The sequence below is a fragment of the Cibotium barometz genome, chromosome 4 (assembly GCF_041138505.1).
Source record: "Cibotium barometz isolate CiBa-2024 chromosome 4, ASM4113850v1, whole genome shotgun sequence".
Classification (NCBI taxonomy): domain Eukaryota; kingdom Viridiplantae; phylum Streptophyta; class Polypodiopsida; order Cyatheales; family Cibotiaceae; genus Cibotium; species Cibotium barometz.
The window spans coordinates 49,675,334-49,702,956 of NC_141049.1; the positions used below are offsets into that span (position 1 = coordinate 49,675,334).

Genomic DNA, 27,623 nt, shown 5'->3' on the forward strand with positions numbered 1-27,623 from the left:
AAGCTTGAAAGAAACAACTTCTAGATTTGGAAGTATGGGATGACAAACTTTCTGAAAAGCAAAGGACTTTGGAATTTGGTGACATGTGAGGAGACAAAGCCAAGGGTTCCACCAGTGAGAATGCAACACCCACCCAACTTATAGCACATAGGAACTAGATAGAGAGGGAATTCAAAGTGCTACATTATTTCTCAATTTTTGTGACAAATGGGATGTTATGCCATATTCAAGATACAGATAATCCCAAGGATGCATGGGATACATTGGTGAAGTTGTATGATACTACTCAACCAAAGAAGATGTAGTTAAAGCAAAAGATACATAGTGTGACTCGCAACAACAGGAGCATCAATAACAATGCGTAGGAGATTAAAGGATGTGTATATGCACTTGCATCTATTGGTGCCCCTATGGAAGATGATGATTTGGTTTCCATTACATTGAATGGTTTGGGCAAAGGCTACAAAGCATTTGAAACCTCTATCAGAGTTAGAGGTGGAGACTCCCTAGATTTTGATGAGTTGGTCTCTTTGCTTATCATGGAGGAGATGAAACTTGGTTTTAAGTACTTCATCTAGTACCAGTGGACATGCAAGCGACCAAGCATTCTACACTCATAGAGGTGCTGGGAGATCTACTTTGAGAGGATGTACATGCGGATGTGGTTTGCATGATAGGCCACCACAATAACAACAGGATTCACAGGCATCATTTGGTGCATATGGTGGTAGAGGTTTTTACCCTCATGCTAGAGGGAGGTCTGGATCTCATGGTAGAGGTCATTGGCAACCACAACAGTAGAATATGCATGGCATTGAGTGTCATTATTATGGTAAACTTGGACATATGGCTAGAGATTGCTACAAAAATCAAAATGATGTTCGTGGTGGTAACAGAGTGCAACATGGTAATTATGCATCATCTAGCCAATGGACATACAGATCATTTGTTTGCCATGAAGCATGTAATGGGTACTATGATATCTTGCAAAGAGTGATGAAACATGGATTCAGGTGCATCAAAACACATATGTCATGGAGAGTGGTTTGATAACATGATGCCTACACAAACTCAGGGTTATGTTGCTATAGGTGATGAGACTCAACATCCTATTACACATGTTGATAGTGTGCCGTTGAGGATGCATGATAGTAGAGGGAAAACTATGTCTAAGGTGTTGTATATGCCATCTATTACAAAGAGTTTGGCATGTATTGGAAAAATGGTAGAACAAGGATTACAAGTGAGATTTAATGAGCAAGGATATTTTGTTGAGGACTTTAAGCATGGCTACAAATTGATTGCCAAAGGTCAAAAGGGAAGGAGATTGTTTAAGCTAGATACAATAATATTAAAGTTGAAGTTAGCCATGCTTTCTCATAGCCGTGGGATAGTGCCAGACATCGATATTTGGCACAAAAGACTTGGCCATGTAAACATACAAAAGTTGAAATCTATGCAAATAAATGGCATTGTTGGTGATCTACCAAGATTCAAATATAATAGAAATACACATGTTTGTGATGCATGCCAATTTGGGAAACAAGCAAGGTTACCATTTTCCGGTGTTACATCACATTTATTGATGATTTCAGCAGGATGACAGAGATTTATTTTCTGAAAGAGAAGAGTGAAGCATTGGGTAAGTTCAAATAATTCAAAGAACTTGTGGAAAAGCAATATGGTCATTGGATTAAATGTTTGAAGACAGATGGTGGTGGTGAGTACATCTCACATGCATTTGATTATTCTTGAGAGACCATAGTATTAGATAGCAACTTACATGTAGGTATGCTCCTCAGCAAAATGGGGTTGCTAAGAGAAAGAATCGAGTGATAGGAAAAGTGGCAAGAGCATTGATGAATGAGAAGCAAGCCATCTCAAGTATACAATATAATCATGTAGAACCACATAAAACTGATGGTGGTAGACCATCAGTTTTATGTGGTAGATAATATAATCATGTAGAACCACATAAAACTAGTGGTGGTAGACCAAGGAGATGGTGGGAAGATGATTTCCACCAATCCAATGAAGAATCCACGAGAATATGCCGATGAAGAATCTTGTCCATGGGCACTCAAGTGTGCTACCATGTATGTCAATGAAGCTTGCTAGTGTAGGCCACCAACTTTGGCCTTCTCTTCCTCTTTGTGGATGTGGATGTAGTCATCCACATCAACAGGCTCTGTAGGTGATTCGATGTAGCCATCTTCTTCTGCTCCATTTGTCCAGGAAGTCAACTTTATCTTGAGAAGTTCATCTCTAAGAGTCTGGAAAGTTTGCTTTCGCTCCAGGTGTCCACAAAGTGAGTCCTCCCTTGGGTCGTGAAATTACAACACCTAACAAGTAACTACGTTCTAGAAATCATTACATTTTTTTCCTCTACAATTTTCTTATGCTTTTAACATTTTTATTTTGGATTTCTTTCCATTTTTCGTGGACTTACAGTACGGATTTCTTTCCATTTTTCGTGGACTTACAGGCGACTTAGTACGGATCTCTTTGGGCCTCCTTCTTAGACTTACAAGCGACTCGATAGGGACCTCTCTAGGCCTCTCCTCAGGCCCTCATGCAGTATTCTTGGACTTACAAATGGCTTAGTAGGGACCTCATTAGACCTCTCCTCTGGCCCTCATGCAACTTACAAGAGACTCGATAGGGAAATCTCTGTGCCTCTCCTCTGGTCCTCATGTTGTATTCTTAAACTTACAGGAAACTCGATAGGGACCTTTGTGGGTCTCTCCTCCAGCCCTCATGCCTTATTCTTTTTAATGCTTTAAGTAATACAATTTTTGCTTAGTAAAAATAGCCTTTCAAGGCAACATACAACAAATTATGTATTTAGAATTGGCCATTTACTCACCATCTATAATCATTAGGTCGTCCACCCCGAGTTTCCCACACGGAGGTTAAGGATGCATTCCTTGTACTCCATGCAGTAGGCATAGATGAGTTAGATCATCACATTAGGGGGCATTTGAACATAAAAAGGGCCTTGTAAGGATCCCTAATTTTAAGAAATCAAGACTAATTTTATTGAGGCTTAAGGAGATAAACCTCATAAAGACGCCTACTTTTGGCCCTAAAAGTAGGGGATCTCTCTAGTTTTCTCTCTCTAGGATTCTCTTTCTAGTCACTAAAACTCTCGAAACATCATCAATCTCGTCCATATAGGGGCCCCAAAAATATTTTTTATTACAATTCAAAACAATTGTCTCAAAATAACTTTCAATCACATTTAATGCACTTTCATTGTGTTTCTGAAGTTCCCTCTAAATTTCATATCAACAGTCATTAAAAGACAATCTCGTTAAATACACTTTCATTGCATTTTTTAAGTTCCCACAAATTCTAAATCAAGTCATTAAAAGACAAGGAAAACTTATGTTTTTTTACTTTTTTCACTTTTAAATGCATAAAAAATAAAAAAGTTTAATTTAAATTTAAATTTTCGGATAGGCTAGCAATTTAAAATTTATATTTTATAGCAAACCCACCTAAAAACTGTTTTCTTCATTGATTACTATCACATCTCCTCTCTGTCTGACTCAACAACTAAAAGATTCTTCATTGATTACTATCACATCTCCTCTCTGTCTAACTCAACAACTAAAAGATTCTCTCTCTCTCTCTCTCTCTCTCTCTCTCTCTCTCTCCCCCCCCCCAAGCCCTTCTCTCATCACAGTAGGTCTCTCTTTCAAGCTTCTCTTTGGGATCCAAGCTATCTACTATCTTCCATTGTGTCTACTATGTCTCCAAACAATCTCTTGTTGAGTCACATTAACACCGGGGTGGCTTCTCGAGCCTTTGTCCTTAACCACTTCATCATCCCCTCGGTTGTTTACTTTCTGGCCTGTTGTTGGAGGCCCTCCGAGACCCAACTCCAATCCCTTAACTCTATCATGGGTAATTATCTTTGGGGGGGGTCACTTGACAGAAAGAGGATCAGCAAAGTTGCATTTCAAGTATGTTGCTTGGATAAAGAGCAGGGGGGTCTTGGCATAATTAATATTGGTTTGCTGGCTGAGAAACTTGTAGCTAAATGGGTCCAAAGAGCTATTGTGTCAAATGATGTATGGGCAGACCTGCTCGAAAGGGATGTTGGAAAATTTTGGCTCAAAGGAAAAAGGGCTTGGAAGGGGTTCTCTCTGTTCTCAAAGGCACATCTCTCTCCAATAGGCAGCAAGCTCTGCTCTGCAGAATGTGGGAGTCCTGGATGAACTATAAGAAGCTCTTCTGCTTTCAAACTTATACCAAGAGAGGGAGGTATGCATATGCTACGGATTCAGTCTGGTTTGGGCATCTTGTGATTCCGATTTCCAATGAACAGGTTTAGATCAGCCTCTCTTGTTTCAAAGCTGGTATAAACGTGTGGGGTGATCTATGTGACACATCTGGCATGTTAAACAATGAGCAAATCAGTAATAAGTTTATCTTGCCACGGGTGGAGTTGAGCTTGTAATTCAAAGATGTAATGCTCTGAAGGTTTCCATTCCTTTGGGGTTTATTTGTGACTGCAAGACCTTTTCTAAAGCCCTTCGGTGGGGGTATTCTAGTAATCTTGTCAAGTTGCCTAATGTGTTTCATGCAGGGAATCTGGTTCTCAAGCTCAACAATAGATGGTCCTTGTCATGGAACAATCATCAATGGGCCTTCCGCTTCAAGTTAATCTGGGCCTTCACTCAAGAAAGGAAGCACGCCATTTTGGCCTGGTTGGTCATCCACAAAGCAACCTGGACCCTTGAGAAAGCTATGAAGATTGGTCATGGGAATGGTCTTTGTCCTCGTTGCAAAACCAAACTCGAAACTGTCCCACATCTTTTCTTCTCTTGCCCAGACACTAGGCAATTCTTGAGTGTTCTGAACAAGGCTTTCATGAAGATTAGGAACTCCCCTCTCAGCTGGAAAGAAGTCCTCTTAGGAGAATGTCACACCTTGCACCCTTAACATGGCAGTCCGTCAGAATGCTGCTTCTATGGCATGTATGGAATCAACGGAATGAAGCTCTTTATGAAGTCAAAACTAATCACCATTTTTATCTCTTTCTTGACAGTGTACGCAAGCTAATCCATCATCTTCAACCAACTGGTGTACCTATTGAGGTGGATCGTTGGCAGGACCTGCCATGGAGGAAATGGAAGAAGTTTCACAGCTCCTCACTTTCAAAAAGAAGGAAACCATGTTACAAGGATTTCGAATGTCAAAGAAGGCTCCAGTACTACTCGGCTTATCACATCCAGGCTTCGGAAGGTTTCCAAAGGGTCCTTTAAGGCCTCCTGGACTGAGGCTACTATTCACAAGTCCTTTGCTGCATGTGTTTTTGACCTGCCATGGAGGAAATGGAAGAAGTTTCACAGCTCCTCGCTCTGCAAAAAGAAGGAAACCATGTTTCAAGGAGTTGTTTTCGAATGTCAAAGAAGGCTCCAGCACTCAGGTTTTCAAAGGGTCCTTTAAGGCCTCCCGGACTCAAGCTACTGTTCACGAGGTCCGACAATGGCCTTTCAAGATAAATCAAGCTTCAGTTGGGTCTTCTCAGCCGATTTCATCAGGCTGTTCATCAAGTTTTGATTATGTCTCAGTTTTTTTTTTAAAGTTTCAGAGTTAATCCCATTATCTTCAGGGTTTAACAGTTCTCAGGGTCTCCCCATGGACCTTCCTCATGGGGACTTGTAACCTCACCTTTTTTCTAATATATTCCTCTGTTATAACTAAAAAAACTCTGGACATTTCCTTTTCCCTATTGGTATGACCATTCAATTACCTGCTTTCTTATTCTGAGTCAATAGTAAGGCACGGCATCGTCTTGTTCTTCTTTCAGACGTGACTGTGAGCCTTGAACAGTTCCGTGTCTCTAGTGTTGATCACGACGTCCAAAGCACAGATGCAGCTCGAAAAGCCCGTCGCCTTCACTGGTAACAAATCATCTCTTCAACCCTGTTTCTCGAACCCTAACTTCCTCCTTCTAACGCGAATCCTTCAAATCTCTGCATGCAAGGCCTCGCACCCACCTTCTAGTGTCATTCTAGCATATTTTGGATTCCTGACCTCTCTGTAGGAAAATTTCACACAAATCAAGCATTTTTCTGGACAATCACCTGCTGCTCCTGTGGAGAAATTGATTATTCGGTTCAAATTTCCCCTTTTACTTATTTTTCCTCTGGTAATGAGTGTTGTGCCTCTTTTGAGAAATTTTCAACGTAATTGATGGAACTTAGCCTGTCTAGTTCAAGAATTAGGATAATCGGCTTCTAGAAAAGAAATTTGCAGCTGGTAAGAAGAATCTCCATTGAACCATTTCTTTTGCCTAGTTGAGGACCACTGTTTGGAATGTAATCTTCAGCATCTGAGGGCTGTCATAATTGGTACTTGGAACTGTCATTATGGTGTTTGACGGTGGCTACAGGCCATAGCTGGATGATTTGGCCGCAGGTGGATGTCTTAACAGAAAAGTAGCCCAGTTTCTCACAGCTGGATGGTTTAGCTAAAGCAGTAGCCAGGTTTCATCTTCTGATAGAAGGTAGAGTACACTATTACCAAGATCTCAAAAGAGAAAGAGGCCCTTTTGATCATGCACGTGATAACACGAGGATAAAAGAGGCAAAGGGGATTCATCTTGGTGGCAAGATCATTGATGGACATGCTTTCAATGCGCATAGCATAGAGAGTGTAAGGCTATAAAAGGCATCAGCATCTCTTTTCATCTCTTTTTATATAGAGATTATAATGCAGCCAATTACCGATCAAGGATAGCACCAGAGGGCGTTGTTATCTAAGGATAGTTCTCAGCATGACCAACTTTACCTCCCTGAGAGAGGTTGAGAACCTCAGCATTGTTTGTGTGTAAGGGTCAAAATATAGATTTGGTTTTCTTGTATGCCATAAATTTTGAACTTAATCCTTGATGTACATGAGTTGAATGTTGCAACACATAGTTTGCACAAGCTCAAGTAGACGAGCTAACAGACTGGTAGGAAGGCAAAGTGATGAATCATTTGAGAGTGGCCTTATGTGTCTTGAGAACTTGCAGTGCAGCGATGTCTGGTATTGATCACCTCCAATAGTTCTCCTGCATGCTATGTTAGTAGCATATACCCATGGTGAGGTGAAGGTGAGTTGAGACTAATCATTAGACACTATGGCATTTGCACACAGTAGTCAGGGCAAAAAATAAGAGGGCAATCCCACGAGAAAGATAGAGGTAGGTTGGCAAATGTTATTCATGTCTGAACTAAGAAGTATAGAAGAACGTGGCAAATCTTTTGAATTTTCTATTGTATGTCCTGACATTTAGTGCATTTTTGGTGAATTTTTGGCCAAATCTTACCCAAAAATGTCATTTTGGGTGAATATGTTAAGAAAAACTCATTTTTTTTTGCTCTAAAACAGCCCATGACTTTCTGGAGACCCTCAAAAAATAGCCATTTGACGAATATTCGTCCCTATTTTTTTTGGTGACGGTAGTAGTGCAAGGATTTCATTGATGTGCAATATTTTGATTTGTATGGCTTTATCATCAACTCTTGTCATCAAGTAAGTTTGTATTTTGCATGCTAGTGAGTGGATCCAGAGATTTTCAAATGAGGAACTGAAAATTCTGCTTCCTGTTTCTGCAGGCGAATCAGGAGATCTGAACGTTGTGTCTATTTTATTATTATTTGACACACTGCGGCACAGATTACCACCAGCATGTTCTGGGGCCATGATCCTCTTAAACATCAAACTTTGGATGAAGAGCTTGCCAAGGTATTATGAGGTTTTGTTCAAGTGAGAGACAAATGTGTTCATTGGTTGAGATCAACTTGTAGGGCTTCAAACAACTGGTTTTACCTGTCGTTTATGAATACTGCAGGTGGAAGAGCTTCGAAATGTACTAGGTTCTTTCAATGGTTGGGAAAAGCTGTATTGCTCCGATGCATGCTTGAGACGTTATTTGCGAGCCAGAAATTGGAATGTGAAAAACGCCAAGAATATGCTGAAAGAGACCCTCAGATGGAGAGATTCATATAAACCTGAAGATATAAGATGGGTAATAAGCTGCACGATCATAGTTATTGGGAATTCTGAAACATGGGTTTATGTTTTCTCTACATATGTCATGTCAATTGCACCATATGTTTCTTTAAAAAGCAAGACAAAAATTCATGTGGAGAGAAACTAATGTGTTGAAAGCTTTTGTACTAATAGGAAAGGGAGGAACCCGCTAATCAAATTCTCTTCTGCTAAATAAATCACCATGATTAAACATCTGCCAAAATCATCGAACTGAACCCTAGATGAAAGAGAGGGTTTACCTCTTTGCGGCAGAAAAAATAATTTCAATACGCAGTACCTTGTTTTGACACATGCACATGCCTAGTTTGATTTTCTTCTGCAAACGTATGAAAACAAGGTGCCAATGGCATGAAGGCTCGCCTGGTGTGGTAAAGGAGGGGGCTAATGGGTGGCTCTCTTTGCACACAATATGTTCAGGGTTTCAATCACGTAGACCCAACACTGAAACAATGACGACGTAGCAAGGTAAGGGTGGCATAGATACTTCCTCTCCTTCAGCCTACGGATGGAACACTACACTCATTTGCCTCCAACATGATGACGCCATAGCAAGCCTGACTAGAAAGGGGGATCGACGCTGATTGGAGAGGGGATGTGAAGTGTGCGTAGTTGGTTGATGGCGGAATACCTTAGACGAAATGCTACACCATCCAAAAACAAGATTCATTAATTAATTGAATTTCATTTTCCACTCATTGGAGTCCCCTATTCATCTTGTCCTTGGGCTAAACATTTCTTGAAGAAGGTCGTACCCCAGCTGGGCCCTCATCCAGAAGGCAGGGCCTTGTGGCAACTGTTGGTTAGTGAGTCATCCCTTGCCTTGGTGTTGTACCCAATCTCATCCATCAAGCCTGCCCATAGATACATATCATGTGGCAAAGGCCATATTTCCTCTTGGAGAACCCCTGAACCTGAGGCTCAACTCACATCAACTCAAGCCTCTCGACTGACAGTCAAGCTTTTCCCTTACTACCAAATTTCACTATTGGAGTGCCTAGCTAGAGCTTGGTCAAGGCCAGATCCAAGTGCTTGTCTTATGGTGTCCATCCGGGATTATGAGCATCTCATTTTGTCCCTTATTATCAAGTCATAGCCTAGCCTCATCATAGATGTTTTTTGGGGAGATAACATCTATGGGTCACCAAAGATGCTGAAAAAGGGAGAGAGGGGACCCGAGGGGAGGGGGGGGGGGTGAGAGGAGCAGGGGCAGCCGAACAGAGCTCTCGACCCTACAGCTATTCTACTTGCCTTGTTGCATGCGCGGAAGCCTTGTTGTACTGATCCACAGCCCTAAGCCTGATTAAGAACAAGATGCTCATTAAAACATGATTAAGATAGAGGAGAGAGAAGAAGAGAGAGATCGGTGTTAGGTTCTCCTGTATTTAAGATTGTACAAAAGGTTACTGATGAATGTACATGGCTTGGGCCCTTGGTCAGCTCCGGAGGGGTGACCTCTGGTATATCTACATGACCACTGCTGAATTCTAACGATTTACTTGCTGAAATGCTGAGAATGACTTCATGCTTATATATTTCATTGAGCACCAGGTTGACCAGAATGTTGGACAAATATTCCTTGATTTTCTTCCTTTTAATGCTGCGCTTTTGCCTTTGTATGTCCCACTGCTGGCCTTCACTTGGGTGCTGTCCCACCTATTGCCTGGGACCCCATGCTGGCTGCCGATAGGTGTTCACATGCACCCTGCACTCGAGTGCTATGTGACTCATTGGCTCTACATCAATGCACCATTCATCGGTAGGATTTACCTTTTTAGGAATATTTTGTCGTATGCCGTGGCCCCAGTTCGGGACATGTGAGGCACGAGCTACGTAGGTCAGTCTCCAGAGCCATAGAGAGTCTGCATGTGTCAGTCCTCTTAACCGACTTGGAGAATTTATTAGATAGTGCATGTAGTGTCAACCTTAGTATTAGTTATGGGCCAGCCCATGGCCTTAGGAGCTTGTCCAGGGGTTGGTCACAGCCGTGGACAGCATTAGGGGATAGCTGACTGGCTTGTGGAAGTACCTTACCCCAGTTGGCCAGCATATACAGCAGGCCGACAGCATCCATGGTGAGCAAGCTCTAGTTGGCCAGGTTTGTTGAAGACCAACAGGTAGTTGGATTGCACCACAATAGTCGGGCAGCATTAAATATCATCTTTTTTCCTATGTGCAGCATTAAATAGCATTTAATGCTATTTTATTAGCATTTTTGTCCATATCGAACTGGCCTACAGCTTTATGTTGGCTGACCAGCAGCATGGGACCATATAAATGCAGCGCTTCATTTACCCATAAATCATACAGGTACTCAGCAATATTCAGCCAAGTTAGGTTCAGTTCCAAGCATTCCCAGGTGTCACGACCCTGTGTTTTTCTTTGGACAGTATGCAGGTGTGCACGGGGACATGGTGGACAGTGTGAATGGCATGAGTTTGGAGTTAAAAAAAAGAAACCCATGTGTGGACAACCCCAAGTGTGAAGGGGACAAAGAGATTTAATTAACATTTGGTGGCCCAAAAGCTAATTTGGGAGGCTACTCCACTTTTGGAGGATGCGCCTCTTTCTATCTCATGCTTTTTGGGAGGCGCCTTCTGGATCTGAATGGTATGCTTTTTTGGGAGGGGCTGGCGGGCTGCTTTTGGGCGCTTCTCTATTGGTGCAAAAGCGGAGGGCTGAACAGCAGGAGGCGGGCTGGAGCTGCGGCACATGCTCTCTCTGTCTCTCTGTCTCTCTCTCTCTCTCTCTCTCCCCCCCCCCCCCGCCCCCCCCCCCCCCCCCCGCACACGCTCAACTCTCTCTCTCTCTCTCTCTCTCTCTCTCTCTCTCTCTCTGTCTCGCTGGTGGTCGTGCCGTGCTCGCACTAGTGGTCCTACCTTGCTCGCTGCATGCGCTACGCGTTGGTGGTTATGCCTTGCTCGCTGCTCGCGCTATGCACTGGTGGTTCTACCTTGCTCGCGAAAAGCCGTCTAGTCCATGGCGTGATGTCGCGCAAGCTCTCCCTGCTCGTGCTACGCATTGGTGGTCTTGCCCGGCTCACGAAAGCCGTCTGGTCCATGACGTGACGCCGCGCAAGCTCTCCCTGCTCACGCTACACGCTAGTGGTCTTGCCCTGCTCGTGCTGCGCACCCTGGCTGTGCTGCACCTAGCGTTGCCCTGTCCACGTTGTGCTACGCCTATCCCCACCCGAACTGCCCTGCTTGCGCTGCACGCCTCCCTGTGCTCCGTTTGGAATTGCTGTGCTCGCATTGTGCTGGCTTGCTTCCGATGCCAGAAATACTCTCTCTCTCTCTACTACGATCCCTCTCTCGCTCCTCTCTGCCTGCCGGTGGGAAGCACTGCAGAGTAATCTCGAAGAATGGCTCCGAGTCTCCAAGAGAAGCTTGAGGCCCTCGAGACGGCAATGAAGGCACTAATCAAGGAAAACAAGAAGACATCTGATTCCAACCTCAATGAGGTGGAGAACAAGTTACACAAGCACATCATGGCCCTCAAAGTACGGGTCACGGAACTTGAACAAGAGAACATGGCACTCAAGGAGGAGGTGAGTGCATTGAAAGTGGAATTGGTAGCTGTCAAGAACACCGAGAAGGAAGAAGGGGAGATCAATGGCAACACTCTTAGCCATCAAAGAAGAGATCTCCAAGGAGATCACAAAAGACATGGAGGGGAAACTCAAAGCCAAGCAATTAGGATGGGTTGAAGTGGTGAAGAAGAACATCCGTAAAGAGGTGAGGGAGGAGACTCAAAGGGAAGAACACCAAATCATTCACACCACCATTGAAGAGGAGAAGATGAGGCAGGCCCGCCGCCTCAACCTTCGAGCCACAGGTATAACCGAGACACCCGACTCCACTCCCGAGAAAGATGGACAGCTTCTATGCACGAAGCTCGGCTACAGGAAAGAGGACCCTCCCCCCTTCACCAAAGCATGGAGAGCCGGGAAAGACTCAACATGCAAGCGAGCCTTCATCCTATAGTTTGTAGGGGAGATGGAGAGGGCCACCTTCGTGAGGAAGAGGGTGATTCTACGAGGATTAAAGGGAGATCCCATCTATTTAGATGATGACCTTACGAGGATGCAGATAGAACACAAGAAAACATGTATGCCGAGAGTCCTATAGGCCCGGAAAGAGAGCATTCTATCGCGATGGTCGTGTCATCATCAATGGCAAGGCCACCGATTAGCGCCAGGCGGCCTATGGGACATCGACTATGGAGGATCTAGATTCACAGATACACATAGCAGTTTGGAACTGCAATGGAGCACTTTGGACACATCCTGGGAGGATAGAGGAGGTCATGGAGGGACGGGACATCATACTACTTACACAGAGACACACCAGAGCCCAGAGCCCAGAGAGGGGGCTACCCAAAGTAGAGGGTTATCAGTGGGAGTCTACACACAGGGGGACCACATGGCAGAGCACATCGAGAGGATCTCGAGGTATAGCGGTACTCTTCAGGCGAGAGCTACATGGGCGCCTACGGGTGGTAGAACGTGACCAGGAGGCTAGATACATGTGGATCAAACTCCAGCTCTCGGCAGATAAGGTGTTATACATTGCTCTATGCTACTTCTCTCCTAGAGGATCGAGATATGCCATGATAGCAGAGGAGGAGGACACAGGGCCATTAGGAGAGTCACCGTATGCAGCCCTTTCAGATGAGATCATACACTACTCCAACCTGGGGGAAGTCCTCCTTATGGGGGACTTCAATGCATGGACACAGAGCTGACAGTGCAACATTTATGATTTCGAGCTCCCCGAGGTGATGCACACACTAGAGGTGGAGGACACGAGAGCTTGCAGGGTGTCAGAGGACATGGGGCCGGATAACACCAGATATGGTCATCACCTATTTGAGTTGGGAGCCCGACACCATTTCGTTATTTATAACGGGATGAGACAGTGGGAGGATTCAGGAGCACTGACATGCTTTCCACGGTCAGGGGGAGGTAGCACAATGGACTACATCATGGGGTCCATGGAGACCACACAGGCAGTGATATCTTTCACCATCCCCCCCTGTCCTATTGGTGTGGATCACACGTACCTCTTGCTGTCATTGGCGAGCTCCACACTAGCACCCACACAGCCCACACAGGCATCGCATACCACTTTCTACTTCACCCATGACCTGACATACATATATGAGCATCATGTATATGATGGGCTACTCCGAATGGATCCCCTGTCACCCCTAGACACACTCACCACTCAAATGTCGTCTCTACTACATACGGCCGCCACCCGCAGCTTCCCCGACCATACACATTGCACACACAGATAGATCGGGGAGCATACCCCAGAATCGGTGGTATGATGATGAGTGCAGAGAGCTATACAGACACCTCCGTGCCTAGAGAGCACTGGGGACCATCACACAGAGATAGGCGAGCCGACAGATACAGACCCTCTCACGCCGTAAGAGGCGTGCATATGAGGAGGCACAATACTGGGATATGTACCACCTTCTCATGAGCAGAGATACAGCCACTGCATGGCGCAGGATGAGAGAGCCTCACCCTCGTACCCCGATTGAGGATCCACACACATGGCACACATATGCAAAGAGCCTCTACCATATCCCTCAGCAACCGCCCATACCACAGCCACAGGAGTCCCGCGCTACCACCACCTCTACTTTCTTTACCGCCTCGATGGTAGAGAGAGCTATACGCTGGTTACAGCATGGGAGGATACTCTGGACCATTTCGTGTTACACGACGGATTGGTTCAGTTGCATATGAATTGGATTTGCCTTCTCATGTGAAAGTTCATCCTGTATTTCATGTCAGTAGACTTAAGGAAGTACTGAGTGGAACAGATCAGTTAGTTACTCCTCAAGAAATTATAGATGTCGAGGACATGACATTTGTTCCGCACGAACCTGAAAAGATTCTTGGATTTCGTGAAAGAAAATTGCGTAGTACGCTTATCACGGAATACAAGATCAAGTGGAAGGATCGTGTTGAGGAGGACGCTACATGGGAGACATTGACCACTCTTCAGAGAGATTACCCTGGCTTTTTAGTGAGCTCAGGAGTGAGCTCTTAGAGGAACGGGAGTATGTCATGTGCACAGTGTGTATCTACCGTGTGCTACACGCACGCAAGACTAGTTTCGAGGCTTGGGGAAGCTTGGAGCTAGGCAGGTTGATTGACAAGCTGAGTTAGGGATAAACTAACGGGCGGGCACCCAAGTATGGACGGGCGGGCGCCCAAGTATGGACGCCCGATGACCGGCCAAGAGCCTATAAAAGGGTGGCCAAGGTTAGTTATTAGGATAGAGAGAGTCTCGCGAGTTTGTGAGAGCTCTATGGTCTTGGAGTCTGGATCTAGTGCAGACGTGTACCTGCTTTACCAGGCGAGGCCGGTAGCAATCTCGAGGCCCGCGAGGGCAGCTTCGTGGCGGTATGGGACGTTGCGAGGAGGAGATTGGTCGGTATGTCAACCTAGTTAGCTGAGCTCGTGGCTCGGAGGGGACAGCCAAGTTTGTGGGCTTGCCCACGGCTGTCATGGTTGGGAGGTGAGGCAAGCCTGCACCCCCTTGTTTGTTTGTTTGTTTGTTTGCAGGATTCGAGTCTCGTACCAGGAACGATCACGAGGAGATCCGTGGGGATTTGACAAACACCTATCATTGCCCATGAAACTCATGCAGAGAGAGCTGCCCCATTGGATAAGGGGAAGAGAAAAAGAGAAGAACATGTACCACATCCCAAGAAGCTCGAGGAGTTCAAGGCAGGAGACAAGTCCGTGAAATTTGATGCCTTTCATGGAGAGTATGATGCCTCTAAGGTGCTAGCTTTTGTGGCATAGTTGATATTGCTTTTAGTAATGAGGACTTCACTGAGAAGTCCAAAATTCGTCATGCAAGCATGTTCTTGAAGGGACAGCTGCCCATTGGTGGATCACTGAAAAGACCACCAAAGACCCCATTTGCACTTGGAAAGAGTTTAAGGACAGATTTTATGCCCAATTCTTGCCTCCTAATGCAGAGCAAACTCTTAACCAAAAGTGGGATAGACTTGAGCAAAATAATGAAAGTGTGCAGCAGTATGTCAATAAGTTTTGGAAAGTGTTGCTTGAGGTAACTCTCCGAGGATGAAAGAAAGAGGAAGTTTCGCTCCTGATTGCAACCAGCTTATGTTCGGGCATTGAATTGCACCCGAAACACACTTTGCAACAGCTTATAGTCTCTGCTCTTGCTACGGAGCAATTGGTGCTCAAAATTAAGCAAGATCAAGGGGGTTCTAAGGGCAAAGAGAAGGCTGTCCCAAACCTGCAAAAAGGTGGACAGCCACCTAAAAAGAGCTTCCGGGATATCCAGAAGGGAGGTAAAGCTGAAAATACCTCATCCAAGGATCATGGACCAAAGAAGAACAAATTTGGCTTGACCCCCGAGCAAAGGGAGCATTATGCAAAGGAGGGGAAATGCTTTTCTTGTGGCAGCAAAGAGCATATGTTTAGACAATGTCCTAACCGCAAACCAAAGCATGAGGACAAGCAAACCAAGGCAAATGTGCATGCAGTTACCGATGTGCAGGGAAACACAAAGCATGATGGAAAAGAGAGGATGGTATGCAAAGCATGGGGTCAAATCAAGGATCAGCCTGCTCTATTTATGTTTGATGATTGTGCAACAGATAACTTCATCTCTATTCAGATGGCAGCCGCCTTGGGTATTGAGGTTGAGGACATGGAGCCTCAAATTGAAGCAGAAGCTGCCTTTGTTGGTAAAGAGGTGCAGGTTACCCCACTTATTGGGAAGTTGCGCATACATATCCAGGGTTACCTTGATCATGAGCATTTCTTGGTTGCACCACTTAATGGATGCGATGTATTGCTTGGCAAGCCATGGCATCATAGGCTTGAGCCCGGCAAAGAGTACAAGACAAACAGGATTTCCTTTATGTATAGAGGCTGTATGCATGTTATTGATGCTGGCAAGGAAGGAGATTCTATCCCACTTGTATCTCACATCCAGATTAATAAAGTAATGAAAAAGAGTCTTTCTGCGTACTTGGTTTTTGTTCGTGATAGCATTGAACCAAGTCATCAAAATGTGGATGTTTTGACTCAGGATAGGCTGAATTTCCTTCATGCATATAAAGATTGTTTTGCTGATGCATTGCCTGGTGAACTACCTCCTCAAAGGCCTGAGGATCATCGCATAGATCTTATTCCAGGTAGTTCTTCACCTAACAAACCTGCATATCGTGTGAGTGCCGCACAACAAGAAGAGATCATGAAGTAGGTTAATGAGCTTTTGGAGAAAGGTTTGGTTCAACCTAGTTCCTCACCTTATTGCTCTCCCGTGCTTCTTGTTCAAAAGAAAGATGGATCATTCCGCATGTGTGTGGATTATAGAGCTCTAAATAAGCTCAATCCCACGTATTGATGACATTCTGGATAAGCTTGATGGCTCGGCTTGTTTCCGCCGTATTGATTTGAAGAGTGGTTATCACCAGATACGAGTGGTGCCACAGGATGTCTACAAAACTGCATTCAGGACAACTTTTGGATTGTATGAGTTTTTGGTGATGCTAAGACAGAATCGATTGTATGCTAAATTAAGTAAATGTGAGTTTTTCATGACAGACATCATTTACTTGGGACACAAGATCACTAGAGATGGATTGAGCATTGACTATGACTGAGTTTAGAAGGTTCTGGCCTGGCCTATACCGCAAACAATGAAACAGCTTCGTTCTTTTCTCGGTTTTGTAGTTTTTCTTTGGAAATCTGTGCGGGAGTACTCTCAGCTCACACTATCGATGACCGACTGTTGAAAGGTCGTGGACGTAAGTCGAATCAGCCTATCACTTGGAATAACAATCTGGATATGGCCTTCAGACTTTTGAAAGATAAAGTCAAGGAAGCACCTATCTTAGCATTACCCGATCCTAGTCGGCCTTATGTTCTTGAAACTCCATCATTCATAAGCATTTACAGCATTCTAACATAGCTTAGAACAGTCCACCGCCTTCTTTCGCAGCCTTAGGTGTGCAGTCCTTCCTTATGTCCTTGGGAAGAGTGTATAGGCTCGAGATCAGTTCATTGAGGTGTTTCTACAGCCGTCTACAGTTCAGCCAGGCTTCCGATCCTCCGAGATCTTGCGTTTGGCTTATCTACAGTCCACAGTCATTCTCTCTAAAGTAATAAAGCAAATACTATCTCGTTATCGGGATAGGGGGCCCTTCAGTGGGTAATTCGGGACCCAATCTGGTGTACAGATCTCTCTCTCATCTCTTTAAAGTTTGAAGTATTAAAGTGGATTGCTAAACTCACGAAACTCAAGATACAGAAGACGGTGTGAGCATTTGTGTGACAGGATCTTCCAATACAAAGACTTCTACTGTATATCACATTGGTATCAGATTCAGATTGTCCACACACACTGTATCCTAGCGTGGGGGCATCCTTGGATGGTTAGATTGCGTTCGGGCACGACCACCGACTTCAATATCATGTCTACAGATGAGAGTACTCGTCAGCCGGAAGACGTCTCCCCCAAAGGAGACCATGTTCTTCCGCCTACAGCAGACACCATAGCTCTTCTGAGAGCTCAGAACCAGCACTCCTGATCTCCACTTCCAAGTCTTACTGAAGAACTGAGCATCTGTTCAATTGTTGTCCCCATGCTTGCTTTTCCCTTATCCTTAACAAAGTGGCGGGTCACTTGCCGGAACTGATCATGCTTGTTGCTAGGCCTTTGGAATTGATTTGAGAGCTTAATGATGTATTAGTTCTGCGTACATACTCTCAGGGAATGCTTCCTTTGGCTTTGCTTGTTGCAGACCACTCCATCTGCTACCGTGTTGCTTCCTATCTACTGGAACTGAGTACCTTCCTTGGGACAATGCTTAGTGGGCTGAGCCTGAATGCTCTGATACCAATGTTGCATCATGCATGAGCGGAAGCCTTGCTGTACTGATCCATAGCCCTAAGGCTGATTAAGAACAAGATGCTGACTAAAACATGATTAAGACAGAGGAGAGAGAAGAAGAGAGAGATCGGTGTCAGGTTTTCTTGTATTTATATTGTACAAAAGGTTGCTGATGAATGTACATGGCTTGGGCCCCTAGTTAGCCCCAGAGGGGTGATCTCTGGCCTATCTACATGACTAATGCTGAATTCTAATGATTTATGAATGAATGATGACTTGCTGAAATGCTGAGAATGACTTCATGCTTATATATTTCACTAAGGACCAGGTCGGCCAGCTCCTCTGCTGTCAGCCAGAACGCTGGACAAATATTCCTTGATTTTTTTCTTTTAATGCTGTGCTTCTGCCTTTGTATGTCCCACTGCTGGCCTTCACTTGGGTGCTGTCCCACCTATTGCCTGGGACCCTGTCAAATCCCCACGGATCTTCCCTCGTGATCGATCTTGGTTCGAAACTCGAATCCTGCAAACAAACGAACAACAAACAAGCATGGGGGTGCAGGCCTGACTCACCTCCCAACCATGACAGCCGTGGGCAAGCCCACAGTCTTGGCTGTCCCCACCGAGCCACGAGCTGAGCTAACTAGGTTGACGTACCGACCAATCTCCTCCTCGCGACGTCCCATACCGCCACGAAGTTGCCCTCGCGGGCCTCGAGATTGCTGCCGGCCTCGGCTGCATCAAGCAGGTGCACGTCTGCACTAGATCCAGGCTCCAAGACCATAGAGCTCTCACAAACTCGCGAGACTCTCTATATATCAATAACTAACCTTGGCCACCCTTTTATAGGCTCTTGGCCGGTCATCGGGCGTCCACACTTGACCGCCCGCCCGTCCATACTTGGGTGCCCACCCGTTAGTATTTCCCTAACTCAGCTCATCAATCAGCCTGCCTAGTTCCAAGCTTCCCCAAGCCTCGAAACTAGTCTTGCATGCGTATAGCACACGGTAGATACCCACTGTGCACATGACAGACCCCATGCTGGCTGCTTACAGCTGTCAGGCTGCCTGCCAGCAAGGTTCCATGCCCCCAGATGATGGTGATGATGATGAAGAGAATGATGCTGCTGCTGATGCTTATACTGCTACTGATGACTGATGATTAGTCAGGGATTAAGAATGTTCATGCAGAGGATTAGCCATGGCACGGGTGTGCACGTGACATGCCTTCACCTTGATCTCCAGCCTAGCGTAGTGCAGTTAAGCTTGGCACAGCCACACAATGTTGAGCAGCTCAGAATTTGTCAATCACCACCACAGAATTAAAAGGATAAGTTTAGAGAGGGGAGACTAAACAATGCCGAAGAAATTCGCATTAGCGGGTGACACCCAAGAAACCTTCCTCCACTTGATCCAATGAGTAGACAGAGTACCACATGGAACAAATCAAAGGGTGGGGCAGGTCCACATGCTTGTAGACTGCATCAAGACTTCAGAGAACAAGTCAAGGAGTATACTTCAAGCTGATCACACAGAGGAAACCATTGCTAAAGTAAAGGAAGAGATGAAAGAAGAGGTGAAAGCTTCGTCAAGCTGCAAGAAATTTGGGGACATGGCTCAAATAGGGTAGGGAGGCTCTTTTTGTAGACACTGATTGATGAGCTGTAGCAGCCCACAGATGACACCAGCCTGCAGGACCACCTGGTGCTGAATGTCAAACTGGCTTAGTTACATTATGGAATCTCTCTCTCTCTCTCTCTCTCACACACACACACACACACACACACACCCCACCCCACCCATCCATGCACACGCCTCCACAGTCCACACATGCACTTGACTGCCTGCGCAGACAGCTGTGAGAAAATTGGTACTCATCACAGTGTTCACAGAATAGTTTTTTGTGAACAAATCTAAAAAATTGAATTCAGATTGTTCAAGGTTTTTTTACAAAATTTGCAAACTTTTTTGCCAAATTACAACTAAGATGTATATATATTTACAGGTTTTGAAAATTGATACTTGAATATTTACAAGTGAAACCACAAATCTTGCAGTTTCATTGTAACTGTTTGCAGGTTTTCTATGAACACTGATTCATCGCATTGTTAGTTTAGCTTTTCTATGAAGTTAATACCCTCTCCCCCCCTCCTCACACACCCACCCAGCCACCCCATCCACCCCTGCGCACACACATGCACTCGACTGCTTGCACGGACAGTTGGTGAGAGAGTTCGTATTCATCACATTGTTAGTTTATGGCTTTGTTTTATTTTTATGGAATAAGTCTCTCTCTCTCTCTCTCTCTCTCACACACACACACACACACACACACACACACACACACACAACACATCCCCCCTCCCTCCAAAAAAAAAAAAACCAACAAGATACACACGTAAACATGCACATGCACATGCATGCACTTATCTGTATGTGTGCTGTTGAGATTTCGAGCTCATCTTGTGAGGCGGTGGACACTGATGACCCGCCTGGGGGATAGGCCCCACACTCACCACTGGCATGGTTGGTGAGATCATGGGTGATATGCGGCCACTGGGATGACGGGCTGTGTGACAGCCATTCTAGAGACTGCTGGCATAGTTATAGCGTCAACTCATTTAGTTAGGTTCACACTATACAGAACCCTAGTATGTATTTGGTTGAGTACCTTTTCATATTGTGTGTACTCTTATCTTTGTATATGGTGTGTTGAGTGTTGTGTGAAGAAGAAGAAGATTTTCAGCCTCTCACCTTGTGTGTTCTCTTTTAGGGTTTTGTGAGTGTGTGTGTGCTTGCAAGAGCTCAAGCTCTCTTCTCCCCTGCTTCTTTTCATGGTATCATAGCCTGGTTCATGCTAAGGGCTGAGCTACAAGCAAGAGAAGCACAGAAAGCGGTACGAGGGTAAGAGCTTCATCTACTCTTCCTTATTTGTGTTAGGGACTACACCCTTGTCGGGAGCTCTACGGGAGGCACTAGCAAACGATCTCTGATTGAGGAGCTTTCTTCACGGGAGTAAAGCTATAGGGCAACTATTTTGTCCTATTGGACAACATTTTTTGGGCTGAAAACGCGTTTCGGGGGCGCGCTAGGACCTCCGTTTTTCAGAAAGCAGGCGATTTTGAGCACTGCGGGTAAGTCATCGATTCTATGCAGAACTCTGTTTTAAGAACTGCAGGAAGACAGATTGGTTGTGCAGACATTGTGTGTGCTGCAAGGAGGTCAACAGTTGCCATTGGGTGTATGTATGCACATTGAGGTCACTGGTTATGACATTTGAGTGTAGTACAGTATCGTTGCAGAAAATACAGCAGTTTGTGCATGACAAACCAGAGTGCTGTTTCTCGTAAATTTGTGTGTCTGGCAAGATGTCAAATGATGGCATAAATCAGATTGTTGCTGAGAAGCTTGATAAGAACAAATTCCATGCTTGGAGGTTCAGGTTGACAAATTTCCTGATGAGAAAGGGTTACTGGGACTACATAGAAGGTGAGTATGAAGAGGCACCGGAGATACCAGAGATCAATCCGACTGCTGCAAACGTGAAAGACTTCACGGATTGGAACCAAGGAGCCAGAAAAGTTATATATTGGCTCTCTATCAGTATACACGACACCATGATTGGGCACATACAAGATGCCAAGTCCCCCAAGGAGGCGTGGGACACCTTGGTAAAACTCTGAAATCAATACCAAGGCACGAAAGATACAGTTGAACAATGAACTTCATACTGTGGAGAAAAAGAGTGTCTGTGAATGACTATGGATTGAAGATCAAGGGTATTGTGGTATCCCTTGCATCTATTGGTGTTTCAGTAGATGATGATGATAAGGTGGAAGTCTGTCTACGTGGTCTCGGGCCACAACACAAGGCGTTCAAGACGTCTATTCAGACTCGGAAAAACATTCCCAATTTCACAGATTTGGTGTCTATGTTGATTATAGAAGAGAAGAGCTTGGGTGAAGACCAACAGTCTTCACAAAACAAAAACAGTTCTGAGCAACAGGCCTTCTACACAAGTTCAGGAAGAGGACGAGGTAGAGGAGGCCGTGGACGTGGCCAAGGAGGTGGTCGAACAGGTAATCAGAATTATGGCCGGCAGCAGCAACAACAACAGTCCCAGAATTCACAACAACAACACGCAGAGGCCAATTCAGAGGCAGGGAGAGTCAAAGAGGTCGTGGAAATCAGCAAAGGCAGTATAATGATACACGTGGATGCTTTTATTGTGGTAAGCCTGGACATGTGCAGGTAGATTGTTATAAGAAGCAGGCTGACATGCAAAATGGAAAATTGCAGCAAAACAACTATGCATCCTCGAGCAAAAACAATGAGGATAATGAAAGGTTGTTTGTTATGTCGTTAATGCCATGTCTGAAAATGTTGAAGCAGCACATAACGATGATGTATGGTACGTTGATTCAGGTGCCTCGAATCACATGACGAGTCATGGGGAGTGGTTCAAGGAGATGAAAAACCTTGAAAGACCAGGTTTTGTGGAAACAGGGGATGACACTGCTCATCCAATTGCCCATATTGGAGATGTGGCATTGTCTATGCAGGATGGCAAAGTGAAGTACCTTGCATATGTACTTCATGTTCCGAACATAACAAAGAATCTGGTTTCAGTTTGCTAGATGATTAAGCAGGGTTTGTAGGTTCGGTTTAACCCTGATGGTGGTTGTTATGTTGAAGACTTTAAGACAAGTGTAGGTTGGTTGCAAAAGACAACAGAGTGAGTAGATGTTTACATTGAATGTTAACATGCCAGAAGTGAGTGCTGCGATGTTTGCAAATGGTTCAGGAATTGTTGCAGACACAAACATTTGGCATAAAAGAAATGGACATGTGAATGTGCAGAGAATGAAGTCTATGCAGACTAAAGGAATTGTGACAGGGCTGCCAAAGTTTAAAGTTGAAGGTATGCAGAAAATATGTGAAGCATGCAATTTGGAAAGCAAACAAAGCATGTATTTCCACGTGACTGAAATGTGAGTAGAAATGCACTAGATGTTGTGCATTCATATGTATGGGGTCCTATGAAGACCATGTCTATGGGAGGCTGCATGTATTAAGTGACATTTATTGATGACCAGACAAGGAAAGTGTGGGTATACTTCATGAAGGAGAAGGGTGAGGTGTTCACTCATTTTGAGAATTTCAAAGTTATGGTTGAAAAGCAAACAGGGAAATATGTAAAGTGTCTAAGGTCAGATGGAGGGGGAGAGTACTTCTCCAATGAGTTCTCTGAATTTTTGAAGAAGAATGATATTCGGAGACAGTTTACATGCAGATACACTCCGCAGAGCAAAATGGAGTTACTGAGCGGAAAAACAGGCACATTGCTGAGATTGCGCGAGCATTGATGGGAGAGAAGAATATGCCGCATAGCTATTGGGCGGAGGTTATTTCTACAGCAGTTTACATCATGAACAGGACTCCAACTGTAGCCATACATGATGTAACTCCAAAGGAGAGGTTTACTGGTAGAAAACTTGATTTGTCCTATCTGAAAGTCTTTGGATGCATTGCATATGTGCATGTGCCAGATGAGCTGAGAACTAAGCTAGATCCAAAAGCTGAAAAATGTGCGTTTATTGGGTATTCCCTTGAGCAAAAGGGATACAGGTGTTATAACCCTGCTACACGTGAGTTGAGGGTAAGCAGGGATGTTGTTTTTGATGAGATGAGCAGCTCGTATGCTGCTGAAAAAGAAGCTGTTGGGATTGATGTGAGTGGAAATGTGGTTGCACAGAATACAAGTCAGCAATCACAGTCTTTGAGTGGACCAGGAGAGTCCTCATCTAGTGGTTCAGTTGATAGACCATGGAGTGGCAGGCTGCGTCAGTCCTGCAAATGTGATTAGTACATCACATAAAGGCAAAGAGAGAGTGATTGAGCCCCTTAATATGCCTGACATTTTTGCAGGGCATTCTCATGTTGATGGAGAGTCTAGTGGCTCAGAGATGAGCCTTGATGAGGATCTTGGGATACCAGCTATGAGAACACCTGGTGTAAAGAAGGTGAATGCAAAGCTGCGAAGATATGGGAGAGTGAAGAATCCTGTGCAGAGGTTTACCTATGATGGTTATGTGGCACATCACTATGCATACATGGCAAAAGTTGTACAGGCTGTAGAGCCCACATGCATTGATGAGGTTGTTGGAAATGTGTGTTGGGAGAAAGCTATGGATGAGGAGATGGATGCACTATATGGAAATGAGACTTGGGATTTAGTGCAATTGCTTGAAGGCAAGAAAGCCATTGGATGCAAGTGGGTGTACAAAGTAAAACATAACAGTGATGGAAGCATACGCAGGTACAAGGCTAGATTGGTAGCCAAAGGATATGCGCAGACATATGGCATTGATTATGAGGAAACTTTCAGCCCAGTTGCCAAGATGGCAACAGTGAGAGTTGTGATAGCAGTGGCTGCGTCAAAGCAATGGTCTTTACATCAGATGGATGTAAAGAACGCATTTTTGCATGGGGATTTGCAGGAAGAGGTGTATATGTTGCAGCCACCTGGTTATGAGGATGTGGGTCACTCCGAGCATGTTTGCAGGTTGAAGAAAGCCTTGTATGGCTTTAAACAAGCACCAAGAGCATGGTCTGACAAGATTTCTGAATACCTTGTCACTATTGGCTTTCATGTAGCCAATGTAGATTTCTTGCTGTATGCGAGACACAGTGATAGAGGGGTTGTGCTTGTTGTCATCTATGTAGATGACTTGATCATTACGGGGGACCATGATGCAGAGATCTTTGATGTAAAGATCTTGCTTAGACAGAAGTTTGAGATGAAGGATCTGGGGAAGCTCAGATATTTCTTGGGCATTGAGGTGATTAGGTCACCACATGGTATTGGATTACTATAGAGACAGTATGGCTTGGACATGTTGTCCAAGTATGGTATGACAGGCTGTAAGTCTATCTCAGTGCCATTGGATCAAAATGGCAAGTTGAGTGCAGATTCAGGAGAGATTTTGGGGGATCCTACTATGTGTAGGCGCATAGTAGGAAGGTTGATCTACATGACGATCACCAGGCCAGATTTGAGCTATGCTGTTGGGTTGGTGAGTCAGTTTATGCAGGTTCCTCGGAAGCTGCATTTGGATGCATTGAGACGTATACTGAGGTATGTGAGGTCTACTTTGCATTGTGGACTATTTTATGAAACTGCGACAAAGATATGTGTACATGGGTACACTTGCTGATTGGGCTGGTAGTATCTCAGATAGAAGATCTACTAGTGGCTTCATGTTTTCTTTGGGGAGTGTTGCTGTGACTTGGAGCAGCAAGAAGCAGCCTACGGTTGCTCTATCCAGTACAGAGGCCAAGTACAGAGGTGCTGCTATGGCAGCATGTGAGGTAGCTTGGTTGAGAAAGCTACTTGTAGATTTGGGTCTATCAGTGGATAGACTAGTTGTCATTTTCTATGACAACATTAGCAGTATACAGTTGGCCAGGAACCCAGTTTTTCATGCTCGCACGAAGCATATAGAGGTCCACTACCATTTTGTCAGAGAGAAGGTTTTGGCAGGAGACGTTGACCTTGTTTATGTCAGCACACAGGATCAGGTCGTTGATATCTTCACCAAAGCATTGGGTAAAGAGAAGCTCCGCAGATTCAGGGCTTCGCTTGGTGTACATGAGATGGAGTTGAGCTCGAGGGGGAGTGTTGAGATTTCGAGCTCATCTAGTGAGGCGGTGGACACTGATGACCCGTGTGGGGGATAGGCCCCACACTTACACCACTGGCATGGTTGGTGAGATCATGGGTGATATGCGGCCAGTGGGATGACAGGCTGTGTGACAGCCATTCTAGAGACTGGCATAGTTATAGCGCCAACTCATTTAGTTGGGTTCACACTATAGAAAACCCTAGTATGTATTTGGTTGAGTACCTTTTCATATTGTGTGTACTCTTATCTTTGTATATGGTGTGTTGAGTGTTGTGTGAAGAAGAAGAAGATTTTCAGCCTCTCACCTTGTGTGTTCTCTTTTAGGGTTTTGTGAGTGTGTGTGTGCTTGCAAGAGCTCAAGCTCTCTTCTCCCTTGCTTCTTTTCACGTACACCATTGATAAAAACATTGCCATTATTGTTTTGTTTGGTATTTCAGGAAGAAGTTGCAGTGGAATTTGAAACAGGAAAGATGTATAGAGGTAATTTCACCGATAGGCTCGGGAGGCCAGTGATCATAATGATCCCCAGAAATCAGGTCCTTTTTGCAGATGTGTTGGGAGTTTCTCAAGTTTGTGATTATAATGCATGATAACTCCCCTGAGCTTTTGTGCTGCAGAATACGAGCTCACATGATGGGCAATTGCGACATCTGGTTTACACAATGGAGGATGCTACCTTCCATTTGCCTCCAGATCAAGATCAACTCTTGTTTATAATTGATTTTGAGGGCTGGTCACTCTCCAAATCCTCTCCAATCAGAACAGTGCGGGAAACGGCACACATTTTGCAAAACGACTATCCAGAGAGGCTTGCTTTGGGCATCATGCTAAATGCACCCAAGTTATTTGAGTATACTTGGAAGGTAGAACTGCTCAAATGCAAAAAGGTTTTTTTGTTTGTTTGGACTCTTTTTGAGAGCTGCCATTTTCATGTGATGATAACTAGATTGCTTGAATCTTGCAGCTATGGAAACCTTTCATTGATCCAAACACTTATCGGAAGGCCAGGTTTGTATACACGAGTGATTCCAGCAGCTTGAATATCATAGAGGACCTTTTTGACAAAGAGAGTATACAGCTGGACTTCCATGGCCATTATAATCACACAGAGTATGGGCAAATGATGCAAGAAGATGATGTTAAGAAGAAAGCATTTTGGGACCAGGCAGATACTTACTCTGAGCCCATGAATGGTATGTCGTCAGAGATTAAGGAGGTTACAAATGGTGGTGTTTAGGGTGGCAAATATGTCATGGCAAATGCCATGCAGAAGCTGGTAGGAGATAGTGGTCTGTGCTTTGTTGTGCAAACAGAAAAGGTTCAGCCAAGAGCCCGTAAGCTGCTCTTGAAGGCTTAACATTGCTTATCTCTAAAACAAGAGAAGCTTCTTTAAACCTAAAGCTTAAAAACATTTGTATGCTTATTCACAGGAACAGTTCACCACCCACATACTGCCATGTAAGTCATCATCGATGCCCTTCTCCACCTAATGTGGATTCCTGTCATCCATCTCAAATTAGCATTGATGATTGCAAAGGAATCTTAACATACCATCAATGAGTTTTTTTTCTGTTGAACTTGGCTGGAAAGTAGAAAGTACACACATTATCCCCGGACCCCCACACCCGCCCACACAAGTGCCATCACTCACACAGGAGATTCTTTAAACGGAAAGCTTTGTATTCTTACTCGCAGGAAGAGTTCTCCACCCACATACTGCCATGTAAGTCATCAACCCATCCATGTTTTCCTTTTATCTATGCCCTTCTCCACATAATGTGGATTCCTTTAATCCATCTCAAATTAGCATTGATGATTGCAGAGAAATCTTAACATACCATTAATGAGTTTTTTTTTAAAAAAAAATTTGTTGAACTTCGCTTCAGCCCATTTTGGAGACATCCAGTCCGTCGATCTGGGATGCATCCGAACCGTCCATCTTGAGATAAAGGGGTCCGTTCCGCAAAATTTGCAAAAGGGGGTGATTGTGTG

At 44.6% G+C, this 27,623-nt stretch overlaps 1 protein-coding gene across 4 annotated transcripts; it reads left to right on the forward strand.

Annotated features, from left to right (window-relative positions):
* Positions 1-5,736: 5,736 nt before the first annotated feature.
* On the forward strand, positions 5,737-27,208 carry LOC147639357 (uncharacterized). 4 transcript variants are annotated; one of them, XM_086790454.1, is made up of 6 exons: positions 5,737-5,915; positions 7,617-7,746; positions 7,853-8,029; positions 26,069-26,167; positions 26,249-26,494; positions 26,596-27,208. In XM_086790454.1, exons 2-6 carry the CDS (start codon positions 7,690-7,692, stop codon positions 26,866-26,868), a joined length of 852 nt encoding a protein of 283 aa, XP_086646580.1. In that variant the 5' UTR covers positions 5,737-5,915; positions 7,617-7,689; the 3' UTR covers positions 26,869-27,208. The 4 variants fall into 4 exon arrangements, with proteins under 4 accessions (XP_086646580.1, XP_086646571.1, XP_086646584.1 ...); XM_086790445.1 differs by lacking the exon at positions 5,737-5,915 and adding an exon at positions 5,928-6,163; XM_086790458.1 differs by lacking the exon at positions 5,737-5,915 and adding an exon at positions 5,928-6,129.
* The last annotated feature ends 415 nt before the right edge of the window (positions 27,209-27,623 follow it).

Excerpts from the sequence above, each read along its gene's own strand:
- LOC147639357 (XM_086790454.1), top strand. The coding sequence starts at position 7,690 with ATGTTCTGGGGCCATGATCCTCTTAAACATCAAACTTTGGATGAAGAG. Across the intron at positions 26,168-26,248 it reads TAATGATCCCCAGAAATCAG|AATACGAGCTCACATGATGG; the intron begins GTCCTTTTTGCA and ends TTTGTGCTGCAG. Across the intron at positions 26,495-26,595 it reads TATTTGAGTATACTTGGAAG|CTATGGAAACCTTTCATTGA; the intron begins GTAGAACTGCTC and ends TGAATCTTGCAG.